The sequence below is a fragment of the Canis aureus genome, chromosome X (genome assembly GCF_053574225.1).
Source record: "Canis aureus isolate CA01 chromosome X, VMU_Caureus_v.1.0, whole genome shotgun sequence".
NCBI classification, from domain to species: domain Eukaryota; kingdom Metazoa; phylum Chordata; class Mammalia; order Carnivora; family Canidae; genus Canis; species Canis aureus.
In genome coordinates, this window is record NC_135649.1 from 81,324,698 (window position 1) to 81,352,452 (window position 27,755).

Genomic DNA, 27,755 nt, shown 5'->3' on the forward strand with positions numbered 1-27,755 from the left:
GGTGGAGATGGCAGTGTGAGCTGGGTCTTATCTCTGATCGATGCCTTTGGATTACATGAAAGGGTAAGTTCCTAGCTGACTCAGTTTAGCCATTGCTAGGGAGACTGGGTGTATGGAACTGCTCATCCCCAAAAGTCCCTGGTCTTCACTCTCCTTATCTATATCACACGTTTTCTAGTGGTTTCATAGTCAATCTGACAGACAAATTCTCAATCTAAGCTTTCTCACCTAAACCATTTTCTGTGGGAAGGAGAAATGAGGTAGTTAGCAGAAGGGATGAGCAGTGCTTTACTCCTCAGGCCCCAGAGTAAAGATTTAAAGGGGAGGAGAGCAGCCAAAAAAGAAGTGGCTTCGGGCCACATTCAAGCACCAATTTCCTTCTCCTCCTGAGGCCATTGAATTTCTTCTCTGAGTCCCAAGAGTAGCAAAAACTTACCTCTCCCTTTCCTCTCCCTAGACAGCTCCGTACTCTTCTGACTCTAGTAGCTTTGTCTCCCAAGGCACCTTTTCTCCTTGGCCAAGCCTTGTTAGAAATTTGTGGCTATACTTCTCTATCATAAGCATGGCTATAAATTATTGGCATATTCCAACTTTCCCCTTTACTGAGTAGGTTCTATATTGCCAAGAGTGATGTCAAACTTCTTAGGAAAAAGTTCACTCAGCATCAGATATCTTCCTATTACGCTTCCTAAATTCAAAAGTCTCTTATTACCACTTGCTTTGAGACAATCTTTCCCAAGGTTCTTTTATGGGTGGATCTTGGTAGGATTCTCTGAAAAAGGTGCCTGGTTTTGTTTTTGTAGTGTCAGTTGGCAGTCATCCCACTTGGAACCGGCAATGATCTGGCCCGCGTCCTAGGCTGGGGTGCATTCTGGAACAAAAACAAGTCACCTGTGACCATCCTCAACAAAGTGGAGCAGGCTAGTGTGAGGATTCTAGACCGGTGAGTGGCTGAAAGATCAGGTCATTGTATCTATTCTAGTCCCCTATCAGTTACTCTCAGTTACATAATCTCAACCATGAATGTTCTAACCTCCCGCACAGAGCCTCATTTCCTCTCTGGCTTCAGTGCAGGGCAGCTTGGGAAGGCCTTATCTATGAAGAAGTCCGGGTCTACCATGTATCCTTTGGACATCACTAAAGCCCCTCTTCAAACTTAAAAGATCCTAAACCAGGAGCCCCACAAGTAAATTTTAAAGGTTCTGTGAACCTCCTTCAAATTGCATAGTTAATTATCTATGTAAGCATATTTTTTCTTGGGAGTGTTTCTATATTTCTATTCTATTCTAGAATAGTATAGAAACTATTCTGTAGCTTCATCAGTTTTTCAAAGAAATTTTTAAAAATAGGGTTCAAAAACACTTGGCATACATGGTCTCTGCTCTAGAGAAGAATGAGTATTACCATCATATCTCCTGAGAAGAAAGACTTTCAATGCTGGGTCATAGTATTTGATTTATGGCTGCCCATAAGGATATTCTGGGAAGCTTTTTCAAGGTACCAAGCTGATCCCACCACAAAGACTCATATTCAGGTCTTGAGTAGGACCCTGGTATATGCATTTTACAAAATCATCTGAGGTGATCTTGATATAGTTACCTCTCTGGTTTAGAAGCACTGCCCTCTGACCCTATGATGGAATTCTTTCCATCATACTGACCTTGAGAAGTCATGAGGCAGAGGCTCCCACTTATAGTATATCTTGAGATCAGGTGACCTGAGAGTGTGAGTATCTCTACAACTCATCTTCCCTCACCATATAAACATTTTGACTTTTTTCTTGACACATGAAGCTTTGATGACAGCCTGTGATGAAACAGAGCCCTAAATATCTGTCTTTGACCTTCATTTCAGATGGAGTGTGATGATCCGTGAGACTCCCAGACAAACCCCATTGCTAAGAGGACAGGTTGAAATGGATGTACCCCGATTTGAGGTAACTACTGCCCAGCTATAATTCAGGCCTTTGTGGCCTTTGTGGCATAGTGAAATAACAAGCAAAAACTAGAGAAGCTTTCATATTGCCCATGGGCTCAATGAGGATGAGATCATGGGGGGGGGGTTTAGACTTGTCAATCAGCAGCTTTTACTAAGAACTGTGTTAGGCATTGGAGATATAATTCATTCAGCCATTTACTTCATTCATTCAAAATATGTATGGAAATATTTATTGATTACCTACTATGTGTTCTAGGGACTGTTCTTATGTACTAGTGGTAAAAAAGAATGACATAGTTCACACTGTCATGGAGTTCATAGTTTAGTGGTAGAAATAATAATTTTAATAAAGTAGTATGAGTGTTAGTATATAAGGAAGTAGACAGGGGTGGAAACACCCAGCAGATGTACCAAACCAAGTCTGGGGAAGATCAAGGAAAACTTCTCAGAAGCACCATTTCAGAAGAGATTGAAGGACTAGAGAGAGTTAACCAGGATACGAAGAAAGAGGAAGCCTGTTCCAAACAGATGGAATAGTATGTGTTGTTCCAAAAGCAGACAGAGCATAGAATATTCACAGAATGGAATGGAATATTCACATACATTTATTAATGGCTAAAGCATAAGGGTCAGGGAGGAGATATGCAGGGAGAATTACTAAAGATGAGGCCGGAAAAGCAATCAGGGGCCAGGCCAGGAAGAACCCAGTAATCCATGGTAGGAAATTTGGGCTATAAATTTATCCTAATGAGAATTATAGAAGGATTTTTTTCTTACATTATTTCGAGAATTTTCAAACATACTAGCTTCTCGAACTCTATAGTAGAATTAATTAGGACTCTAGCCTGCAGGATATAACTTTCAAAGACATAAAAAGGCTTATTTCAATATAAATGACATTTAAATGGCTATCTACTATATGTATATCACAGTACACATTATTAGGCATTCTATTAAAATTTGAGATATATAATGCCAATAAGTATACAAACATATATATTTAAATTAAAAATAAAATAAAATGGTAAAATAAAATAAAATAAAATGGTAGAGTCTGCCATTCACATTTCACTATATTTGCCTTACATATTTGTCCATTTATCCATTCTGCTATCTAATGGAAGGGTTTTTAGCAGAAGAGTTCCATAGTACATGGGAAAACAGTTGTAGAAATAAAGACTAGAGACAAGGAGAAAAGAGAGGAGATGCTGCAATTGTCTAGGCAAAAGATGATGGTGATTAGGACTGGTGAAGTGGTAACAGGGATAAGAAGTGGACATATTTAAGACATATGGGAGGGATAGAATCATCAGGACTTGGTAGATGTTTGAATATAGAGAGGTGATGGGAGAGGGTGGAGTAGAAGCTGTAATTAAGAATACAGAGTCAGAGCACCTGACTGGCTCCATTGGTAGAGCATGCAACTCTCAGTCTCAGGATCATGAGTTCAAGCCCCACATTGGGCGAGAAGCCCAGAAAAAAAAAAAAAAGAACACAGACTCAAGAGCCAGACTACCTAGAATCAAATCCTGGTGCTGCCATTTATTAGCTACCTCTTTCCTGTGCCTCAGTTTGCTATTCTGTGTAATGGGGTTGTTATAAGGATTACATGAGAAAATATTTATATCTAGCTTAGAACAGAGCCTGGTAAGTACTTACATAGTAAGTACTATATAAGTGAATTCTATTATTATTACTAATATTATTATAATAAGAGGTAACACTCTGGCATTGGAAAGATGTGGGTTCAGATTCCAGATCTATTATTTACTAGCTATGCAATATGAGATTATATTTTCATTTAAAACATGGAACAAAAAGTTACCTCCATGAGTTTTTGAGAATTATTTAAATGAGAGTAAACAATATACATCTCTTATTTTCAGAATGACCACAGATCTAAGATTATCTATGGGCCTCATCAACAAGAATTTTTGATTATGATTATTTTCAGAGAGGCAGTTGAGTTGTTGTTAAAGAGTCAGTAGGAAATAATGAGGGGATAAGAATGAGCAGCAGACTATGTCCCAGTGCAAAGATTCCAGAGTTGAACACTCTTTTTCCTAGGCTGCTGCCATCCAATATCTAGAATCTGCAACCACTGAGCTGAACAAAATCCTGAAGGCCAAGTACCCTACAGAGATGATCATCGCAACCAGGTCAGTATTCCTTTGGCTTTCAAATTGAGGTATCTTTTTCCCCTTTGTGAGCTATTCTTCAGTCCAAAAAGGAGCTCATTTTGATAGTTTGGGGTATTGAGGCCAAGGAAAATATCAGATTTCTCCCAACTCAAACCTCCTAAATGGAAAGTTTAGGAAAAAATAGATGAGATTGAGGTAAGGACCACTGCTATTCCAAAAAGACAAAATTACAAGCCAGAGATTTGAGAGAAGGATTACAGAAGGGAAAGAGCATTCCACAGTATTCAAGAGCATAACATTACTCCCTACAGTAGGGACACCTTGCTTTCCATCAGACACTAGGAAAGGTCTCCATAGAAATGATGGCAGCTACTTTCTCATAGCCTAAACAACACATTCTGCCTTTCCAAAGATGTGAGTCATTCATTCTTCCTGGGACTCTTTGGATGGTTCCTCACCAGTCTGTCATATCTGCCTTTGATACACACTCACCCTGGGACAGTCTTCCCAAAGTCATTATGTTTGTACTAAATTATATGGGCTCTTGGACCATAACTGATTTGACCCAGGGTCAAAACTTGACCCAAGTTGTATCAACTGAATTTTCATTTCTGGAAATTCTGAATTTAGGACTAAGAAGTTCTAGTTAAACTCGTTTAAGTACTCATGTATTTGATCATATGTACATGAAGAAATGGAAAAGAAAGGGGGAGAGGAAAGAGAGAGAGAGAAGATAGATCGGAAAAGAGAAAGAGAAGGTGGAAGATGGACTTCATAAGAGAGAAGGGCTCTGGATCTAATTTTCCATGTCATATTGTGCCATATATCTTATCTTTGCAGATTCCTCTGCTCAGCAGTGGAAGATTTTGTGGTAGATATTGTAAAGGCCTGGAGTCGGATAAAACAGAACAATACAGCTATAGAATCTGTAATTTTGAAAGTAAGTTTCCATTCCTTTTATCTTGCATTCTTTGTGGAGCCAGGGCCCCCTTTTTATTTTTTAATTTTTAATTTATTATTTTAATTCCAGTATAATTAATATACACTATCATATTAGTTTCAGGTATACAATATAGTGATTCAACTATTATATTCATTACTCAGTGCTCATCATGATAAGTGTACTCTTAATCTCCTTCACCTATTTCACCGATCCCCCAACCATCTCCCTCTGGTGACCACTAGTTTGTTCTCTATACTTTTTGGGTTGTCTATTTTTTATTTGTTCATTTGTTTTGTTTCTTAATTCTACACAAGAGTGAAATCACATGGTATTTTCTTTTTCTGACTGATTTATTTCACTTAGTATCTTACCCTCTAGATCCATCCATGTTGTTGTAAATGGTAAGATTTCATTGATTTTATGGTTGAATAATATTCCATTGTGTGTATATACCACATCTTCTTTATTCATTTGTCTATGGATGGATAGTTAGCTATTGTAAATAATGCTACAATAAACATAGAGGTGCATGTATCTTTTCAAAATAGTATTTTCATTTTCTTTGGGTAAATAGCCAGTAGTGGAATTACTAGATCCTATGGTTGTTCTATTTTTAGTTTTTTGAGGAACCTCCATACTGTTTTCTAGAGTGGCTGCACCAGTTTGGATTCCCACCAACAGTGTAAGAGGGTTCCCCTTTCTGCACATCCTCGCCAACACCTGCTGTTTCTTGTGTTGTTGATTTTAGCCATTCTGACAGGTGTGAGGTAATATCTCATTGATGTTTTGATTTGCATTTTCCTGATGATGAATGATGTTGAGCATCTTTTCATGTATCCGTTGGCTATCTGGATGTCTTCTTTGGAGAAATGTCTTTCATGTTTTCTGCCCATTTTTTTTTATTGGTGTTCAATTTACTAACATACAGAATAACCCCCAGTGCCCGTCACCCATTCACTCCCACCCCCCGCCCTCCTCCCCTTCCAACACCCCTAGTTCGTTTCCCAGAGTTAGCAGTCTTTACGTTCTGTCTCCCTTTCTGATATTTCCCACACATTTCTTCCCCCTTCCCTTATATTCCCTTTCACTATTATTTATATTCCCCAAATGAATGAGAACATATAATGTTTGTCCTTCTCCGACTGGCTTACTTCACTCAGCATAATACCCTCCAGTTCCATCCACATTGAAGCAAATGGTGGGTATTTGTCATTTCTAATAGCTGAGTAATATTCCATTGTATACATAAACCACATCTTCTTTATCCATTCATCTTTCGTTGGACACCGAGGTTCCTTCCACAGTTTTCTGCCCATTTTTTAATTGGGTTATTGGTTTTTTAGGTGTTGAGTTGTGTCAGTTCTTTATATATTTTAGATACTAACCCTTTATCAGATGTGTCATTTGCAAATATCTTCTCCCATTCCATAGGTAGCCTCTTATTTTTGTTTATTATTTCCTTCACTTTGCAGAGCTTTTTATTTGATGTGGTCTCAACATTTAATTTCACTTTTGTTTCCCTTGTCTAAGGGGACTTAGCTAGAAAAATAGTTGCTACAGCTGATGTCGGAGAAGTTATTGCCTGTGCTCTCTTCTAGGATTTGTATGGTTCCATGTCTCACATTTAGGTTTTTCATCCACTTCGAATTTGTTTTTGTGTATGGCATAAGGAAGTGGTCCAGTTTCTTTCTTTTGCATGTTACTGTCCAGTTTTCCCAACACACTTTGTTGAAGAGATAGTCTTTTTCTCATTGGATATTCTTTCCTGCTTTATCAATGATTAATTGACAGTAATTATGGGGTGGTTTTTTTTTATAGGTTTTCTATTCTGTTCCACTGATATATGTGTCTATTTTTGTGCCAGTATCATACTGTTTTGACTACTACAAACATGGTATGGTGCCTCCAGCTTTGCTTTTCTTTCTCATGATTGCTTTGGCTATTCAGGGTCTTTTGTGATTACATACAAATTTAGGATTGTTTGTTCTAGTTCTGTGAAAAATGCTGTTGGTAATTTGATAGAAACTACACTAAATATGTAGATTACTTTGGGTAGTATAGACATTTTAACAATATTTTTTCTTCCAATCCATGAGCATGTAATGTCTTTCCATTTTTGTGTCATCTTCAATTTCTTTCATCAATGTTTTACAGTTTTCACAGTAGAGGTCTTTTACTTTTTGGTTAGGTTTATTCCTAAGTATCTTATTATTTGGGGGTGTAATTGTAAATGGTATGGATTCCTTAATTTTTCTTTCTGTCACTCCATTATTAGTACATAGAAATGTAATAGAGGAATGCCAGGGTGGCTCAGTCATTTAAGGGTCTATTTTCGACTCAGGTCATGATCCTGGGGTCCTGGGATCGAGCCCCAAGTCAGGCTCCTTGCTCAGCAGGAAGCCTGCTTCTTCCTCTCCCTCTGCCTGCCACTCCCCCTGCTTGTGCTCTCTGTCAAATAAATAAATAAAATATTTTTTTAAAAAAATGCAACAGATTTCTGTAAACTGACTTTGTATTTTGCGACTTTACTGGATTGGTTTACCAGTTTTAGCTGTTTTGGGTGGAGTCTTTCTGGTTGTCTATATATCTATAGTGTCATGTAAACTGCAAATAGTGAATGCTTGACTTCTTCCTTGCCCATTTGAATGCCTTTTATTTCTTTGTGTTGTCTGATTTCTGTAGCTAGGACTTCCAGTACTATGTTGAATAAAAGTGGTAAGATAAGATATCCTTGTCTTATTCCTGACCATAGAGGAGAAGCTCTCAGTTTTAACTCCTAAGAATGATGTTAGCTGTGAGTTTTTGATAAATGATCTTCACTATGTTGCAGTATGTTTGTGGGTTTATTTCTGGACTCTCTATTCTGTTCTATTGTTCTGCATGTCAGTTTTTGTTCTGGTACCATACTGTTTTGATTATTACCGTTTTGTAATACATCTTAAAATCTGAGATTGTAATTCCTCCAGTTTTGGTCTTATTTCTCAAGATTGCTTTGGCTATTCAGGGTCTTTTGTCATTCCATACAAATTTTAAGATTATTTTTTCTACTTCTGTGAAAAATACTGTTGATAATTTGATAGGTATTGCATTAAATCTGTATATTGCTTTGGTTAGTATGGACATTTTCACAACATTTGTTTTCCCAATCCATGAACATGGCATGTCTTTCCATTTGTGTCATCTTTAATTTCCTTCATCAGTGATTTATACTATTCAGAGTACAGATCTTTCACTGTCTCAGGTTTTTTTTAAAGATTTTATTTATATATTCATGAAAGACACACACAGAGAGAGGCAGAAACAGAAACAGGCTCCATACAAGGAGCCTGATGTGGGACTCAATCCTGGGACTCCAGGATCACACCATGGGCCAAAGGCAGGGGCTAAACTGCTGAGCCACGCAGGCGTCCCCAAAGCCTCAGTGAACTTTATTCCTAGGTTTTTATTATTTTTGGTGCAATAGTAAATGGATTTTCTTAATTTCTCTTTCTGCTATTTCCTTATTAGTGTATAGATTTCTGTATATAGATTTCGTATCCTCTGACTTTACTGAATTCATTTATCAGCCCTAGTAGTTTTTTGGTAGAGTCTTTAGAGTTTTCTATATATAGTAGGATGTCATCTGCAGATAGTGAAAGTTTTACTTCTTAGCGATCTGGATTCTTTTTAATTCTTTTTGTTGTCCTAGTGCTGTGGCTAGGACTTTTAGTACTATACTAAATAGAACTGGTGAGAGTGGGCATCCTTGTCTTGTTCCTGATCTTAGAGGAAAAGCTCTGTTTTTCACCATTTACATGTTGACAGTGGCCTTTTCATATATGGCCTTTATTATGTTGAGTAATATTCCTTCTAAAACTACTTTGTTGAGGGTTTTATCATAAGTGGATGTGTACTTTGATGATTTTTCTACATCTGTTGAAATGATCACGTGGTTTTTATCCTTTCTCTTGTTGATGTGATATATCATGTTGATTAATTTGCAAATATTGAATCACCCTTGCATCCCAGAAATAAATCCTACTTGATCGTGGTGAATGATTTTTTTTAACGTATTGTTAGATTCAGTTTGCTATATTTTGTTGAGGATTTTTGCATCTATGTGAATAAGAGATATGGACCTGTAGTCCTTGTTTTTGGTATTTTTTTTATCTGGTTTTCTTATCAGGTTAATGCTGGCCTCATAAAATGAATTTGGGAGGTTTCCTTCCTTTTTTTTTTTTTTTTTTTTTTTGAATAGTTGAGAAGAATGGGTTTTAACTCTTCTATAAATGTTTGGTTGAATTTACCTATGAGGCCAGCTGGTCCTGGACTTTTGTTTGTTGGGAATTTTTTTATTGCTGATTCAATTTCATTGCTGGTAAACAATCTGTTAAAATTTTCTATTTCTTCCTACTTTAGTTAAGGAAGGTGATTTGTTTCTAGGAATTTATCCATTTCTTCTAGGCTGTCCAATTTGTTGGCATAGAATTTTTCATAAAATTTCTCATAATCCTTTGTATTTCTTTGTTATCAGTTGTTATTTCTCCTTTTGTTTATTTGAGTCCTCTCCCTCTTTATTTTTTTATTAATCTGGCTAAAAGTTTATCAATTTTGTTTATCTTTTCAAAGAACCAGCTCCTGGTTTCACTGACCTGTTCTTTTGGTTCTTTAGTCTCTATTTCATTTATTCTTCTACTGTTTTGGGGGGTTTTGTTCTTTTCTTTTTCCATCTCCTTTAAATGTTAGGTTAGGTTTTCGAGATTTTTGAGATTTGAGATTTTTCTTGCTTCTTGAGGTAGGCCTGTATTGCTGTAAGCTTCCCTCTTAGAACAGCTTTTGCTGCATCCCAAAGATTTGAGATTTTGTGTGTTCATTTTCATTTGTCTCCATGTATTTTTTTATTTCCTCTGACCTATTCATTGTTTAGTAGCATGCTATTGAACCTCTTTGTATTTTTTTTTATTTCCTGATTTTGTCTGGTGGTTGATTTCTAGTTTCATAGCATGGTGTCAGAAAAGATGCATGATATGACTTCAGTCTTTTTAATTTATTGAGACTTGTTTCATGGCCTAACATCTATCTGGATCTATCTGGAGAATATTCCATATGCACTTGAAAAGATGTATTTCATATGTATTCCACTGTTCTAGGATAGAATATTCTCAATATGTCTGTTAGATACATCTGGCCCTAAATGTCATTCAAGCCACAGTTTCCTTGTTGATCTTCTCTTGGATGATTTATCCAATGATGTGACATGTTAAAATACCTGCTATTATTGTATCACTATCAATTACTTCCTTTAATTTTTAATAGTTGCTTTTTGTATTTGGATGCCCCCATGTTGGGTGCATAAATATTTACAATTGTTATATCTTTCTATTGGATTGTTCCTTTATGATTATATTGTGTCTTTCTTTGGCTCTTGTTAGAATATTTGTTTTAAAGTCTATTTTGTCCAATATAAGAATTGCTACCCTGACTTTCTTTTCACTTCTATTGGCATGATAAATGGTTTTTCATCGCTTAACTTTCAATATGCATGTGTCTATAGGTCTGAAATGAGTCTCTTGTATGCAGCATATAGATGAATCTTGCTTTTTTATCCACTCTGTTGCCCTATATCCCTTCAGTCCATTTATATTCAAGGTACTTATTGAAAGGTATGCATTTATTACCATTTTGTTATTCATTTTATGGTTTTTTGTACTTCTTCTCTGTTCCTTTCTTCTCTTGATTTTTCTCTCATGGGTTTCTGGCTTTCTTTAATGATATACTTGGATCCCTTCTCTATTTTTTGCATATACCCTATTAGTTTCTGATTTATGATTACCATTAGGTTTGTATATAACATCTTCAGCACATAGCAGTCTATTTTAAGTTGATTATCATTTAAGTTTGAATCCATTCTGAAAGCACTAAATTTTTACGTCTCTCCCACTCCACATTTTAGATATATGGTGTCATACTTGACATCATTTCATTTTGTGAATCCTTTAACTGATTTTTATAGATATACTTAATTTTACTGCTTTTGTGCTTCCTACTTTTCTTGCTCCTGCTTATGATTTTTTTCTTTCCACGCAAAGAGTCTTCTTTAACATTTCTTGTAAGGCTGGTTTAGTGGTGATGAATTCTTTCAATTTTTCTTTTTCTGGGAAGCTACCTTTCCTTCTATTCTGAACAATAACTTGCTAGATAGAGTATTCTTGGCTGCAGGGTTTTTTTCTTTCACCACTTTGAACATATTATGCCAGTCTCCTCTGGTCTGCAGAGTTTCTGCTGAAAAATCAGCTGATAGCCTAATGGATTTTTTTTCTTGTATGTAATGGTCTTCCTTTCTCTTGCTGCTTTTAAAATTCTCCTTATCACTGCTTTTTGCCATTTTAATTACTATATGTCTTGGTGTGGACCTCCTTGGGTTAATTTTGTTGAGGGCTGTCTGTGCCTCCTGGATCTGGATTCAGAAATCCAGGAATTCAGAATTCCTTCTCCAGATAGGGAGTATTTTCAGCTATTATTTCTTCAAATAGCTTTTCTGCCCTATTTTCTCTCCCTTCTCCTTCTGGGATCCATATAATACAAACAGTATTATGCTTGATGGTGTCACTAAGTTCCCTTAATCTATTCTCATTTTTTATTACTCTTTTTTCTTTCCCCTGTTCAGTTTGACTGCTTTCTATTACTGTCTTTCGGGTTACTGATTTATTCTGCTCCTTCTAGTCTACTACGTATTCCCTCTAGCGTATTTTTAAATTTCAATTATTGAGTTTTTCATCTCCGTTTGATTTTTATGTTTTCTATCTCTTTGTTGAGGGTCTGACTGAGGTCCTCCACTCTTTTCTCAAGTCCAGTGATTATCTTTATGACCATTACTTTAAATTTTCTATTGGGGTTATTATTAGCTCTGTTTTATTAAGGGTGTGTGTGTGTGTGATTTTGTCCAGTTCTTTCATTTGGAACATATTGCCCTGTCTCATCATTTTTTCTACCTCTCTGTATCTGTTTCTATGTGTTAGGAAAGTTGGCTATGCTGCCTGCTCTTGAAAGTAGTGGCCTTATGAAGAAGAGGTCCTATAGTGCCCTGTAGGGCAATGTCTCCTATTCCCCAAACCCCGTACTTCAAAGGTGTCTCCTATATGTCTGCACCCTGCTATTGTGGCTGAGTTGCATTTGCCTTCAGTCCAGGTATACACAATAGCTTTGCCTGATACAGGCAGTGTTTCATCCCTGTGTTATTAATGGGCCAGTGTGGGGCCACATTGAGCTTGAAGTGGGTCAGACCAGGCATTTATCAGAACTGCAGGCACCAAACTGCAGGATGTTCTCTCTGTGTTGCTCCCTGAGAAGCTTTCATTGGTGGGTGGGGCCTGCAGTCAGACTAGATGTCTGCCCCCAGCTCACTGCTGGAGCTGCAGTTGAACTGATGTATGTAGTTATCTTCCCCTCTATCCAGGGAAAGAGTCACTTTAGAGTGGTACTGATGACCCCTGTCCCAGCTGCTTACACAATGCCATGCTTGTGGCCCCACTTTGGATGAACTTCTGCCAGGGGCATGTTGGATGGGGTGGGTTTGCAGCAAAATGCAGGGGCCAGAGGGCCTGGTGTTAGCAAAGCATATGCTAATCTCTGTGGGAGGAGACTTGTAGCTGATTTGGAGAACTGCTAAAGATGGGTTGAAGGGGCAGGTCCACAGAAGTGCATGAGGGTGGGGTGTGCTGTTAGCAAGCTAGTCAGAAAGTTTTCCTGTTGGTTCCCACAGATGTCTGTATATCTAGGTTGGGAAGGGGGAAGGAAATGACACCTGTCAGCTCTTTTGTTCTTCGACAAGTCTCCTAAGGATCCTTGCCCTTCTAGCACACATTCTGAGATTAGTAAATCAATATTTTTGTATGCCCCAAGTGTTTTTTCAAACTGCTGCTTCAATGCTGTATCTCAGTGAGGTTGGTTGTTTTGTTGTGTCTTTAATGGCAGAAAGGCAATTTCCTACTGCCTTTCTGGCTCTTCCAGAGTTGAACCCACTGACTTTTAAAGCTTCTGGTGTTGACACTGATTGTAGGAACTTGCAAAGTTAAACCTCTCTGATTTTCAAAACCAAATGTTATGGGGATTTGTCTTCCCAGTGTGCGTCTTCCATGCCGGAGGTGACTGGTATGGTATCTCCTCTTCTCCTTTCTCTATGCCTGTCGTGTCCCTCCCTTCTGTGTACAGTCTTACAGGTCAGTTTGGTTCCCAACCATGTCTCTGCCCTTCCTACCACTGTCAGTGTGGCCTCTTCTCTATGATTAGCTGTGAATAGTCTGTTCTGCCAGTCTTTCGGTCATCTTCAGGGTTATTTACACCAATGTGGCTGTTATCTAGATGTATCCATGGGATGAGGTAAGTTTAGGATCCTCCTGCTCTGTCATCTTCCTGGAAGTCCCAGGGCCCCTTTTTTAATAAAAGCAAATGTGCCTTTCACTGAGAATTGTAAAAGAAAAAGGAAACTGGTAAGTCTCCATTATGGGAAAAGTCCAATCTCATAAAATTTCCAGCTTTCACCAAATGAAACATGGCATTATGCATGCTAGCAAATGTACCATATACCTAAGCATATATCAAGCATCTACCCACAACTAGACACAAGTGTACACTAAGTATGTATGGTTGTATACCAGAACATGCATGAAAATATGCATAAATACATGCTAGAAATACACCCATATTAACCTCTATAACACAACAGCAACAACAGCTAACACTTATTTAGCACTTACTCTGTGCCAGGAAATGTTTAAGGATTTTTAATGCATTAATTTATTTAATCTTCACAACCACCCTAGAATATAAAAGCACATAGAAACTTGCCTTGGTCACAAACTATTCAGTGATGGAGCTGGAAATCAAGCCATAATCACTCAGTGCATTCCCCAAACATAAACATATACAAAGGCAGACACTAGGGACCCATGCAGAGGCACATCCACATCCGTAGAAGCATGCCCATGAAAACACCAGTCCAGAAATGTTTATCTTGTCTCAATTTTGCCATATTATATATTATTTTACAGGTCAATCTGACATGAGAAAAACTTGACAACATACATTGATGCTTACAGCTACTCAGAAACAAATGTTATCTGTTTGATAACTTAACATCCTTTGGTTATCTCATTACATCTACCAAGTACTTCTTTCCCCAAACTTTTATTTCCTCACACACAGCTTTCCTTGCCCAGAGTTTCTGGCCAACTACTACCCCTCTTTATCTCTCCCATACCACCCGGTTCCTCATTCTGTCCTTTCTAGTACTGGTTCCTCATAACAATGTCCTATCCTCTTTATCATTACACAGAGTGACATAATGTATGACAAGCTCAGCATCCTGATTGATATCCTGGCTGAAGAGGCAGCAATTGAGAAAAGTCCTATAGTATATGCAGACGGTGGCAAGGTAGATGGAAAGCCCTTCGTCCCTCAAATAGACCACATAGCCAAGTGCAAGTTGGAGCTGGCCACAAAGGCCCGGAATCTCCAGAAATCCTTGAAGCTCATCATATTCCAAGTTGAACAAGGTAAGGTCCCAGAGTTGTGGTAATTGAGGTAAGAGAAAGAGAAAGTTCCAGTGTATGGTTTACTGATCTCCCTCACTCTGGGTCTGCTATTTGACTCCACTACCAAAACTTGACTAGATTCTGCATTCATATAGCATTCAAAGTCAGTCCTCAGACTGCTAATTTGAAAAGCCTCAGTCGTAATAAGCTCTTACCTCCTAGGCACTCAAATCATGCTACTCATTTATTTTTAGAACTAACAGTCATCCTAAACAATTACAGCTCCTAAGTGACCTGGCTTAAAGCTCTGTCGGTTTCCACCATCAGCCATGGAATTTTTTTCTACCTGCTCCTATTTCCTTCCAATCACCAAGCCTGTGACAATTTTTAAAAGAAAAGAATTTTCATCTCTGTGTGTCTTACATAGTATTCATCAGGCACAAGGACCCTGAGAATGGTCTTGGGATCTCTGGAATTGACTGCCGTTTCCCATAACTCATGACATTCAAAAACTTCCAACTCAGAATTAAAACTCTTTCAACTCCAACTTCTTAATTTAACGTTCTGGCTCTCACTTCTTCACCACAATGCTTCCTTGAAAAATAGTGTAAGACCAAGTATGCTCTGCTTGAACTTTTGGAACTGAGCAGAAGTCCATGTAGCAAGTAAGTCCCCTTGGCTGACCTCCAACTTTTAGCCATGGTACCTTCTCCTGCCTTGGTACCTTTACATATACCCTCAGCCAAGTTTCCCAGAAAGAAAGGAAATGTCCATTCTGCACTACAAACATAGTAAACAGCCAGTTTGCCTCTATTTCTGTAGTTAGTTTCCAAGTAGTGAAGATGCAGCCATAATCTTATCACAATTGACACTCAGCCTACTCCATCAACACAACACCTAAGTTAGCTTTGTAGGTCCAGCTTGTGGCCATGGGACAGAGAAAGGCGCCCTTACTAGGATAGGGATTGAACCTATGAGCATTGGCACAGTTTGAGCATCTGAGCTATACAATATATAGGCTGGGAAAGGAAGGAGACTTCTCAAATATTCTTGGAATGAATGAAATATTTGAATGAAAGAATAGCATGGTCCTAGAGGCTCAAATTTGGAAAAAAAAAGTCATGTGAGTAAATGAATTAACAAAGAGGTGATAACAGAACAGAGGGTTTCCCACCTTGCTCCCCTGCCCCTGGCCCTGAGCTCCTACTCATACTACATTTCTTGTGTGACAGAAAAAGAGTAACCAGTAAAACAGGCATGCATATGAAGAGAGATGGGGGCAACACTGTAACAAAGCTAAGACTACAAACAACATTGTGGAGAAGGGACGTAGCCAACTGAGGGTCTCCACTGTATACCCACACTGACTGGCATTAACTAAACAAAAGAGATGCTTAAGAAGTGCTCAACAAATATGAACAATACTCCTTCCTTTCTTCCTTCCTCCCTCTCTTTTTTCCTCTCTCCCTCACACCCTTGCCTTCTTCTCTCCCTTCTTTCTTTCTCCCTCCCTCCCTTCCTGCCTGCCTTCCACCCTTCCTTCCTACCTTCATTTTTCCCTTCCTTCCTCCCTCTCTTCTTCCCTCTCTACCTTGCTTACTCTTTCACTCTTTCTTTCCTTTTCCTTTCCACTTTTTCTCTATAGTTCTGGATGAGCAAAGCCGACAGACAATATCGGTTAAGAACTTTACTTCAACTTTCTTCCTGGAAGATGACTCAGAAGATATTAGCCAGATGAGCCCAAGACACCGTAAGAATCTTTCTTTCCTTCTCTTATTTCTAGCCTTCATCACTGTCTTCTAGTTCCCAGAGAATAAGGATGTGTTCCCATATATCCTTTTTAGTCATAATCCTGTTCTGCAGTAGATATCCTTCCCTCTTTCCCAAAAAGGTCACAGTATAATATCCCATGCCAAAATCCAGAAGTAATGACCTCATCAGGTACTTTGAAAAACCTGGCCTGATGAAACCCAAGATCAAAAGCTGTTTTCAAGGGCACCTGCATGGCTCAGTGGTTGAGCGTCTGCCTTTGGCTCTGGTGGCAAACCTGGGATCTTGGGATTGAGTCCCACCTCAGGCTCCCCACAAGGGAGCCTGCTTCTCCATCTACCTATGTCTCTGCCTCTCTTTCTGTGTCTCTCACGAATAAATAAATAAATAAATAAACCTTAAAAAAAAGGAAACTTCCCTTTTTAAATTAAAAAAAAAAAAAAACAAAGCTGTTTTCACTGCTAGCAAGCAGGCAGCCCAATCTTACTATTTTCTCAGAGGAAGGCCCTGTCCATCTAAGATGATCCCTCTTTGGATTGAGAACTTTCATTATACTCAAGAGAAAGTCATTGAGCTTGACCCTGGTCCCACAGAGAAAATAGGGTGAAATGCAAATGAGAGGAAGGACTTTCTTGTTTGAATCTGACATCAAGGTAATGTCTTTTGTGTCTAGGTTCTCATCCTGGCACTTTGTCTTCTATATCTTCTCTCAAAAGTGAAGACTTAGATAACCTCAACTTGGAGCATTTACATTTTACTCCTGAAACTATGTAAGTATTTAGCCCTACAACCATTTTATGACTTCCTCCGTTCTTTGGTTAAAAGAACAATCTGGGGCAGGGCAAAATGGCGGAGAAGTAGGGTCTCCAAGTCACCTGTCCCCACCAACCTACCTAGATAACTTTCAAATCATCCTGAAAACCTACGAATTCGACTTGAGATTTATTTTATTTTTTTTTAATTTTTTTTTTCATTTATTTATGATAGTCACACAGAGAGAGAGAGAGAGGCAGAGACATAGGCAGAGGGAGAAGCAGGCTCCATGCACCGGGAGCCCGACGTGGGATTCGATCCCGGGTCTCCAGGATCGTGCCCTGGGCCAAAGGCAGGCGCCAAACCGCTGCGCCACCCAGGGATCCCTCGACTTGAGATTTAAAGAGAGAACAGCTGGAATGCTACAGAGAGAAGAGTTTGCACTTCTAACAAAGTAGGAAGGCAGAAAAAAAATAAAAAAGAATCAAGTTGGGGAGGGGCCCCCACGAGGAGCCGGTCTAAGGCCAGGCAGTGAAAGCCTCCAGGACAAGAGAGCCCAGCCCTGGAGAAGAAGGAACTTTAAAAATCTGCACCATTTTCTTCCCGGATGGAAAGGCACTTAGCAGGGAACTCGGGCAGAACGGCAGGAGGGGCAATGAAGACTCCAGTCTCCTGGGGTCACTAAAAGAGGAAGTGAGCACCTGGGGAGAGCATGCCACAGACTGTGGGCCAAGCTCAGTAAAGAGCTGGAACATGCACCCGGCAGGGCCTTGGGAGAAGCTCAGGTGGCGGCTCCGGGCAAAGGGGGCTGTGCTGAGCTGCCTTCAAGACCTACGCCCCAAGAGCGTGATTCCAGCAGCACAGGCCCCGGAACCCAGGGCGCTGGGGGAGATAGCCCATGATCCTGCATCCCCTGGGGACAGGCCGAGGTGCACAGGGCACAGGACAGCGAGGAAGCTCCTGCTGCTGGCGCCCCCAAGCTGTGCAGGTCAGCACCCTCCGCCCCCAGAGCATCCAAGCCAGTGTGGACTGGGAGACTATGGTAGTTACTGCGGGAGCTGACTCCAGAGCTGGCTGGCTGGCCGCCACCAGTGCTGTTGTTTCTCCTGGTGTCACCCTGTGCCTGGGATGGAGCCGGGCTGCCAGAGAACAGGAGTCAAAAGCTCCCACTGAACTGTGCACCTGGAAGGGGGCGGGGAAGCTCCTCCAGGTACAGACACCTGAGAATCAACACAGCAGGCCCCTCCCCAAGAAGACCAGCTGGAAAGACAAGGAAAAGCAACTTCTTGACCAAGCAGCACTGGAAAGTTCCAGGGGAACTCGAGGGATTTACAGTGTATACAACCAGAGGATACCCTGCCTTGGTTTTTTTTCTTTTTTTCTTCATTTTTCCACTACGACATGTTTTTAGCCACTCTGCACTGAGCAAAATGACTAGAAAGAAGAACTCACCACAAAAGAAAGAATCAGAAACAGTACTCTCTGCCACAGAGTTACAGAATTTGGACTACGATTCCATGTCAGAAAGCCAGTTCAGAAGCACAATTATAAAGCTACTGGTGGCATAAAGGATTCAAGAGACTTCATGACTGCGGAATTTAGATCTACTCAGGCCGAAATTAAAAATCAATTAAATGAGATGCAATCCAAACTGGAGATCCTAACAATGAGGGTTAAAGAGGCAGAAGAACGAGTGAGTGACATAAGACAAGTTGATGTCAAGGAAGGAAGCTGAGGAAAAAAGAGAAAACAAAAGATCATGAGGAAACGTTAAGGGAAATAAATTACAGCCTCAGAAGGAAAAAATCTACATTTAATTGGGGTTCTAGAGGGCGCCAAAAGGGACAGAGGACCAGAAAATGTATTTGAACAAATCATAGCTGAGAACTTCCCTAACTTGGGGAGGGAAACAGGCATTCAGATTCAGGAGATAGAAAGATCCCCCCTTAAAATCAATAAAAACCATTCAACACCTCAACATTTAATCATGAAACTTGCAAATTCAAAAGATAAAGAGAAAATCCTTAAAGCAGCAAGAGACAAGAGATCCCTAACTTATATGGGGAGAAATATTGCATTGACAGCAGACCTCTCCACAGAGACCTGGCAGGCCGGAAAGGGCTGACAAGATATATTCAGGGTCCTAAATGAGAAGAACATGCAGCCAAGAATACCATATCCAGCAAGGCTCTCATTCAGAATAGAAGGAGAGATAAAGAGCTTCCAAGATAGGCAGAAACTGAAAGACTATATGACCACCAAACCAGTTCTGCAAGAAATATTAAGGGCGCACCTGTAAAAGAAAGTCCAAAGAAATAACCCACAAAAACAGGGACTGAATACGTATTATGATGAAACTAAATTCATATCTTTCAATAGTAACTCTGAACATGAATGGGCTTAATGATTCCATCAAAAGACGCAGGGTTTCAGACTGGACAAAAAGCAAGACCCATCTACTTGCTGTCTACAAAAGACTCTTTTGGACCTAAGGACACCTCCAGCCTGAAAAGGAAAGGTTGGAAAACCATTTACCATTCAAATGACCCTCAAAAGAAAGGAGGGGTAGCAATCCTCATATCAGATAAATTAGAGTTTATCCCAAAGGCTGTAATTCGAGATAAAGAGGGACATTATATCATACTTAAAGGATCTATCCAACAAGAGGACCTAAAAATCATGAATGTTTATGCCCCTAATGCGGGAATTGCCAAGTATATCAATCAATTAATTACCAAAGTAAAGACATACTTAGATAATAATACACTAATACTGGGAGGCTTCAACATGGTGCTTTCTGCAAATGAGAGATATTCTAAGCACAACATCTCCAAAGAAACAAGAGCTTTAAATGATACACTGGGCCAGATGGATTTCACAGATATTTACAAATCTTTACTTCCAAACGCAACTGAATACACATTCTTCTCAAGGGCACATGGAACTTTCTCCAGAATAGACCACATACTGGGTCACAAATCAGGTCTCAACTGGTACCAAAAGATTGGAATTGTCCCCTGCATATTTTCAGACCATAATGCTTTGAAACTTGAACTCAATCATAAGAAGAAATTTGGAAGAAACTCAAACACGTGGAAGTTAAAGAGCATCCTGCTAAAAGATGAAAGGGTCAACCAGGAAATTAGAGAAGAATTAAAAAGATTCTTGGCAACTAATGAGAATGAAGATACAACTGTCCAAAATCTTTGGGATACAGCAAAAGCAGTTCTGAGAGGGAAATACATCGCATTACAAGTGTCCCTCAGAAAATTGGAAAAATTTTCCTCATCCTCACTGGTGTGAGATGGTATCTCATTGTGGTTTTGATTTGCATTTCCCTGATGGCAAGTGATGCAGAGCATTTTTTCATGTGCATGTTGGCCATGTCTATGTCTTCCTCTGTGAGATTTCTCTTCATGTCTTTTGCCCATATCATGATTGGATTCTTTGTTTCTTTGTTGTTGAGTTTCATAAGTTCTTTATAGATCTTGGAAACTAGCCCTTTATCTGATACGTCATTTGCAAATATCTTCTCCCATTCTGTAGGTTGTCTTTTACTTTTGTTGACTGTATCCTTTGCTGTGCAAAAGTTTCTTATCTCGATGTAGTCCCAATAGTTCATTTTTGCTTTTGTTTCTTTCGCCTTCGTGGATGTATCTATACCACCTCACACCAGTGAGAATGGGGAAAATTAACAAGGCAGGATACCACAAATGTTGGAGAGGTTGCGGAGAAAAGGGAACCCTCTTACACTGTTGGTGGGAATGTGAACTGGTGCAACCACTCTGGAAAACTGTGTGGAGGTTCCTCAAAGAGTTAAAAATAGACCTGCCCTACGACCCAGCAACTTCTCTGTTGGGGATTTACGCCAAAGATACAGATGCAATGAAACGCCGGGACACCTGCACCCCGATGTTTCTAGCAGCAATGTCCACAATAGCCAAACTGTGGAAGGAGCCTCGGTGTCCATTGAAAGATGAATGGATAAAGAAGATGTGGTTTATGTATACAATGGAATATTACTCAGCCATTAGAAACGACAAATACTCCCCATTTGCTTCAACGTGGATGGAACTGGAGGGCATTATGCCGAGTGAAATAAGTCCATTGGAGAAGGGCAAACATATGTTTTCATTCATTTGGGGAATATAAATAATAGTGAAAGGAAATAGAAGGGAAGGGAGAAGAAATGTGTGGGAAATATCAGAAAGGGAGACAGAACATAAAGACTCCTAACTCTGGGAAACGAACTAGGGGTGGTGGAAGGGGAGGAGGGCGGGGGGTGGGGGTGAATGGGTGACGGGCGCTGAGGGGGGCACTTGATGGGATGAGCACTGGGTGTTATTCTGTATGTTGGTAAATTGAACACCAATAAAAAATAAATTTATTAAAAAAATAAATAAATGAAAGCTTTAAGAAAAAAAGAAAATTGGAAAAAACTCAAATACACAAGTTAACATGCACCTAAAGGAACTGGTGAAGGAACAGCAAATAAAACCTACACCAAGCAGAAGAAGAGAGATAATAAAGATTCGAGCAGAACTCAATGAGATAGAAACCAGAAGAATTGTAGAACAGATCAACAAAACAAGGAGTCAGTTCGTTTGAAGAATTAATAAGATAGATAAATCATTAGCCAGCCTTATTAAAGACAAAAGAGAAAAGACTCAATAAAATCGCGAATGAAAACGGAGAGACCACAATCGATACCAAGGAAATACAAACGATTTTATAAACTTATTATGAGCAGCTATATGCCAATAAATTAAGAAGTAATGGACACATTTCTGGAAAAGACAAACTGCCAAAACTGCAACAGGAAGAAATAGAAAACCTGAACAGGCCACTAACCAGGAAGGAAATAGAAGCAGTCATCAAAATCTCCCAAGAAACAAAAGTCCAGGGCCAGATGGCTTCCCAGGGAAATTCTATCAAAAGTTTAAAGAAAAAAACATAGTTATTTTACTAAAGCTGTTCGGAAAGATAGAAAGGGATGGTATACTTCCTAACCCATTCTATGAAGCCAGCATCACCTTAATTCCAAAACCACACAACCCCCCCCCATAAAAGAGAATTATAGACCAATATCCCTGATGAACACAGATGCAAAAATTCTCAACAAGATACTAGCCAATAGGATCCAACAATACATTAAGAAGATTATTCACCATGACCAAGTGGGATTTATCCCCGGGACACAAGGCTGGTTCAACACTCATTAAGCAATCAACGTGAGAGAGCATATCACCAATAGAAAAAACAAGAACCATATGATCATCTCAATAGATGCAGAGAAAGCATTTGACAAAAGACAGCATCCATTCCTGACCAAAACTTTTCAGAGTGTAGGAATAGAGGGAATATTCATCAGCATCTTAAAAGCCATCTATGAAAAGCCCACAGCAAATATCATTCTCAATGGGGAAACACTGAGACCTTTCCCCTAAGATCAGGAACAAGACAGGGATGTCCACTCTCACCACTGCTATTCAACGTAGTATTACAAGTCCTAGCCTCAGCAATCAAGCAACAAAAAGAAATAAAAGGCATTCAAATTGCAAAGAAGTCAAACTCTCCCTCTCTGCAGATGACATGATACTCTTCATAGAAAACCCAAAAGACTCCACCCCAAGAATGCTAGAACTCATACATCAATTCGGCAGTGTGGCAGGATACAAAATCAATGCCCAGAAGTCAGTGGCATTTCTATACACTACCAATGAGCCTGAAGAAAGAGAAACTAAGGAGTCAATCCCATTTACAATTGCACCCAAAAGCATAAGATACCTAGGAATAAACCTAACCAAAGATGTAAAGGATCTATACCCTAAAAACTACAGAACACTTCTGAAAGAAATTGAGGAAGACACAAAGAGATGGAAAAATATTCCATGTTCATGGATTGGAAGAATTAATATTGTGAAAATGTCAATGTTGCCCAGGGAAATTTACACATTTAATGCAATCCCTTTCAAAATACCATGGACTTTCTTCAGAGAGTTGGAACAAATCATCTTAAGATCTGTGGAATCAGAAAAAAAAAAAAAACAAATAGCCAGGGGATCATGGAAAAGAAACCAGGAACCCCTGGGTGGCCCAGCAGTGAGTGGGCCTGCCTTTGGCCCAGGGTGTGATCCTGGAGTCCCAGGTTCGAGTCCCACATCAGGCTCACTTCATGAAGCCTGCTTCTCTCTCTGCCTATGTCTCTGCCCCACGCTCTCTCTGTCTTTCATGAATAAATAAATAAAATTAAAAAGAAAAACAAAACCAGAGCCGGGGGCATCACAATGCCAGATTTCAGGTTGTACTACAAAGGTGTGATCATCAAGTCAGTGTGGTACTGGCACAGAAACAGACACATAGATCAATGGAACAAAGTAGAGAATCTAGAAATGGGCCCTCAACTCTATGGTCAACTAATATTCAACAAAGCAGGGAAGAATATCCACTGGAAAAAAGGACAGTCTCTTCAATAAATGTTACTGGGAATATCGGACAGCCACATGCAGAAGAATGAAACTAAACCATTCTCTTACACCATACACAAAGATAAACTCAAAATGGATGAAAGATCTAAATGAGAGACAAGAATCCACCAAAATCCTAGAGGAGAACACAGGCAACACCCTTTTTGAACTCGGCCACAGTAACTTCTTACAAGATACATCTATGAAGGCAAGGGAAACAAAAGCAAAAATGAACTATTGGGACTTAATCAAGGTAAAAAGTTTCTGCACAGCAAAAGAAACAGTCAACAAAACTAAATGACAACCTACAGAATGGGAAAGATATTTGCAAATGACCTATCAGATAAAGGGCTAGTATCCTAGATCTATAAAGTACTTATTAAACTGAACACCCAAAAAAAATCCAATCATGAAATGGGCAAAAGACCTGAACAGAAATCTCAGAGGAAGACATAGACATGGCCCACAAGCACATGAGAAAATGCTCCGCATCACTGGCCATCAGGGAAATACAAATCAAAACCACAATGAGATACCACCTCACACCAGTGAGAATGGTGAACATTAACAAGACAGGAAACAACAAATGTTGGAGAGGATGTGGAGACAGGGGAACCCTCTTGCACTGTTGGTGGGAATGTGAACCGGTTCAGCCACTCTGGAAAACTCTATGGAGGTTCCTCAAAGAGTTAAAACTAGATCTGCACTGCTGTGGATTTACCCCCAAAGATACAGTTGCAGTGAAACGCCAGAACACTTGCACCCCAATGTTTATAGCAGCAATGTCCACAATAGCCAAACTGTGGAAGGAGCCTCGGTGTCCATCGACAGATGAATGGATAAAGAAGCTGTGGTCTATGTATACAATGGAATATTACTCAGCCATTAGAAATGACAAATACCCCCCATTTGCTTCGACATGGATGGAACTGGGGGTTATTATGCTGAGTGAAGTAAGTCAATCGGAGAAGGACAAACATTATATGGTCTCATTCATTTGGGGAATATAAAAAAATAGTGAAAGGGAATAAAAGCGAAAGGAGATAAAATGAGTGAGAAATACCACTGAGGGTGACAGAATATGAGAGACACCTAACTCTGGGAAATGAACAAGGCATAGTGGAAGGGGAGTTGGGGGGGGTTGGGGTGACTGGGTGACGGGCACTGAGGGGTGCACTTGATGGGATGACAACTGGGTGTTATGCTGTATGTTGGCAAATCGAACTCCAATAAAAAATATACAAACTCCTCTCCAAAAAAACAAACAAACAAACAAAAAAGAACAATCTAAAGATATCCAGAGTCAAATCCTGGCTCTACCACTAGTTGTGTGTCCTTACAAAATTAATTCAGCTAATCTGAACCTTAGTTTTCTCATTATAAGGTGAAGATAAGTGTAGAATTAGCCACATGTTTCTTCCGTTTATTCAGTTTACATATGCATAGCACTTGCATTAAACAGTGCTCAGCACCCATAGTTAAGTGCTATATATATTAACAGTAATTATTGTTATTCTTATTATAAATACTTAATAAATGTTAGCTGTTGTTATTTCAAAGGATCTGTTTTTCCACCATTGCCTTTAACAGTGAATAATTGGAAGCACTAAAAAATAAATGAGCATTTAGGGCTGGATAGAAAATCTAAAGGCATCTCTTTCATTAGCGCTGCTTCCTTAAAATATTGTCAGTAGCCAGATTCCATCACATTCACTCCTTTTGAGTTCCATTAAGAAGATAAGCTGGGACATCAGCTAGAGAAATCCCAATCTCTAGACTGCGGTTGAGGGAGGAGAATCTCATGTGACAGATGTGAGGTCAGTTTAGTAATGAATACAAAAATTATCTATGATTGAGTAGCTAAATTCATCTTCAGTTTCTCAAAAGGACAGTTGGCAATTATTTGAGCTAACTGCAGCTTCCCATTTATTCGTATCTCTAATCCCACTCCCCTCTACTTCACCATTGTCTTACACTCATGTCTGAAGTCTCGATGTAAATTATGAGTTTTGATCAGTAGTGCACTGCCAAATGTTTAACAACTGGGGGAGGGGATGTCCTGGTTTATTCCAAGTACAATCCCTCCCACCATGACCTGTTTCAAACTACTGATATAATTCCACTGAATGCAGATTTGGGACATAATAGGCATAATCAGCTTATATGAGCTGGTACTAACTGGCTTCAGCACACACTGGTTTTGATGTTGACACCCAAGATAGATGCAGAAGAATTTTTTAAAAACTGCCTCGCTTTTTGGTTGTGTATATATCTACTTTGTTTTATCAGTCTTTCCCCTCAAATGTGTGGTCACTTTGCCCTTTGATGTGAAAGTACTACAAAGGAATTCAGACATCTCTGGAAACAGTAGTGTAGAATGTCATCATACATTTTTATATGAGATACTTAAAAGTTCTTTATGGGAATAAGTCAATTACTATTTCCCTTTATTCTGTTTGAAGAAAATATTGACCACTCATATCTAAGGGCTTCCAAAGATGATTTCTTTATTAGGAGTTCCAACTCCACTAAATCCTCCCAACTGTCTGAGTGCCCTCTCTCAAAGCTAACAAGCTAGTTGTTAACACAATAGGACATCTATATCTGCCTGTTAAGAACATAAAGTTTTGTGCCCAATGTAGGGGAGGTCCTCCCCAGTCATTTTCATTCATGCAGATAAAGTCTCCAGCCTAATGATAATGGCACTTCTTTCCTGCACCAATGGTCTGTCTTCTTTCCTTTGGCTAATTTCAGACGCTTCAAAGAAAGGTGTGTCATGAACAACTATTTTGGAATTGGATTGGATGCTAAAATTTCTCTGGAATTCAACACCAGAAGAGATGAACACCCAGGACAATACAAGTAAGGAGAAGAAACTTTCTACCTTTGTTCTGTCTATGAGAGTTCCTTACACCAGATGGGGTAAAATCAATGGATCCAGGGGATCAGGTTAGGAACACCAAGAATCAGTAGGGCAATATTTGATAATTTATAGCCTTGCCAAGCAAAAACAGAATTAAGCCACTACTAGGACTTGGTCAAGCTCTCATATACAGAACAAAGGTAGAAAATTTGCTCAATCAAGTCAGTGTAATCTATTTTCAACAACAGTAACACTATGAGCTGTGTTACACAGCAATCATAGGTCTATACTATGTAGGCAGCTCCAAGGTCAGGATGCCAGTGGAGTCATCACAGATCAGGTCAACATTTGTAGCAACACATCTCACTAAGCTCATGTTGGGACCAGTGTTTTTTACTTCTAAAGAACCTCTTTCTTTTTCTTGCTTGTCTGAAAGTTAGGGTATGTAGGAATATATGTGTATATTGTAATTGTGTGTTTGCATGTAGAGAGGGGAGTTTCTTCTCCCCTCTTATAGTACTTTTGTACTACAGACATAACCTAGGGCATCCTGAGTTCTTGTAAATTGAATCTACAAGTAAAAAAAAAAAAGCAGTAGCCCCACCACCACTCCTGCCACTTGCTGCCAGAACCTCTTCCTCAGAGCAGACCTGGGCTGAGAAACAAGTCTTTATCAGAGATGTGTTTTACAAATATTACTTTCCAGCTGCTAGCCTTTTTTACAACTCATTTTATAGTGAACATTTTAAAATAGATATACATAGATGTACATAGAAAAAGGTTTATAATTATAAAACAATGTTACCAGTGATTATTTCATAAGGATTCAATTGTGGTGAGTTTGCTTTCTACTTTATATATTTCTTTTTTTAATTATTGAAGTATAATTGACATATAATATTATATTAGTTTCAGGTGTACAACATACTGATTCAACAATTCTATACATTTCTCAATGCTCACCAGGATAAGTACAGTTACCATCTGTCACCATACAATGTTATTAAAATATTATTGACTCCATTCCCTATGCTGTATATTTCATCTCTGTGACTTATTTGTATTATAACTGGAAGTTTGTACCTCTTAATCCCCTTTATCTATTTTGCTCATCTCCCCGCCCACATCCCCTCTGGCAACCACCAGTTTGTGCTCTCTATTTATGAATATTTTTCTATTTCTTTGTTTGTTTTGTTTTTAGACTCTACATGTAAGTGAAATTATACAGGATTTGTCTTTCTCTGTCAAACTTATCTTACTTAGCATAATACTCTCTGGGTACATCCATACTGCTACAAATGACAAGATTTCATTCCGTTGCTTGTCTTTTTTTTTGTTGTTGTTCTTTTAATTTTCTTTAATAGTGTC

General features: G+C 39.1%; 1 protein-coding gene across 1 annotated transcript in view; it reads left to right on the plus strand.

The window, feature by feature from the left end:
* The first annotated feature begins 276 nt into the window (after positions 1-276).
* The window catches only part of DGKK (diacylglycerol kinase kappa), a 66,136-nt gene continuing 38,657 nt past the window's right edge, over positions 277-27,755 (plus strand). Inside the window, exons 1-9 of the mRNA XM_077889895.1 lie at positions 277-366; positions 804-943; positions 1,855-1,936; positions 4,006-4,097; positions 4,920-5,019; positions 14,336-14,555; positions 16,180-16,284; positions 16,978-17,074; positions 26,279-26,386. Coding sequence (XP_077746021.1) covers positions 277-366; positions 804-943; positions 1,855-1,936; positions 4,006-4,097; positions 4,920-5,019; positions 14,336-14,555; positions 16,180-16,284; positions 16,978-17,074; positions 26,279-26,386 — 1,034 coding nt within the window. The remainder of the gene's footprint in view (positions 367-803; positions 944-1,854; positions 1,937-4,005; positions 4,098-4,919; positions 5,020-14,335; positions 14,556-16,179; positions 16,285-16,977; positions 17,075-26,278; positions 26,387-27,755) is intronic.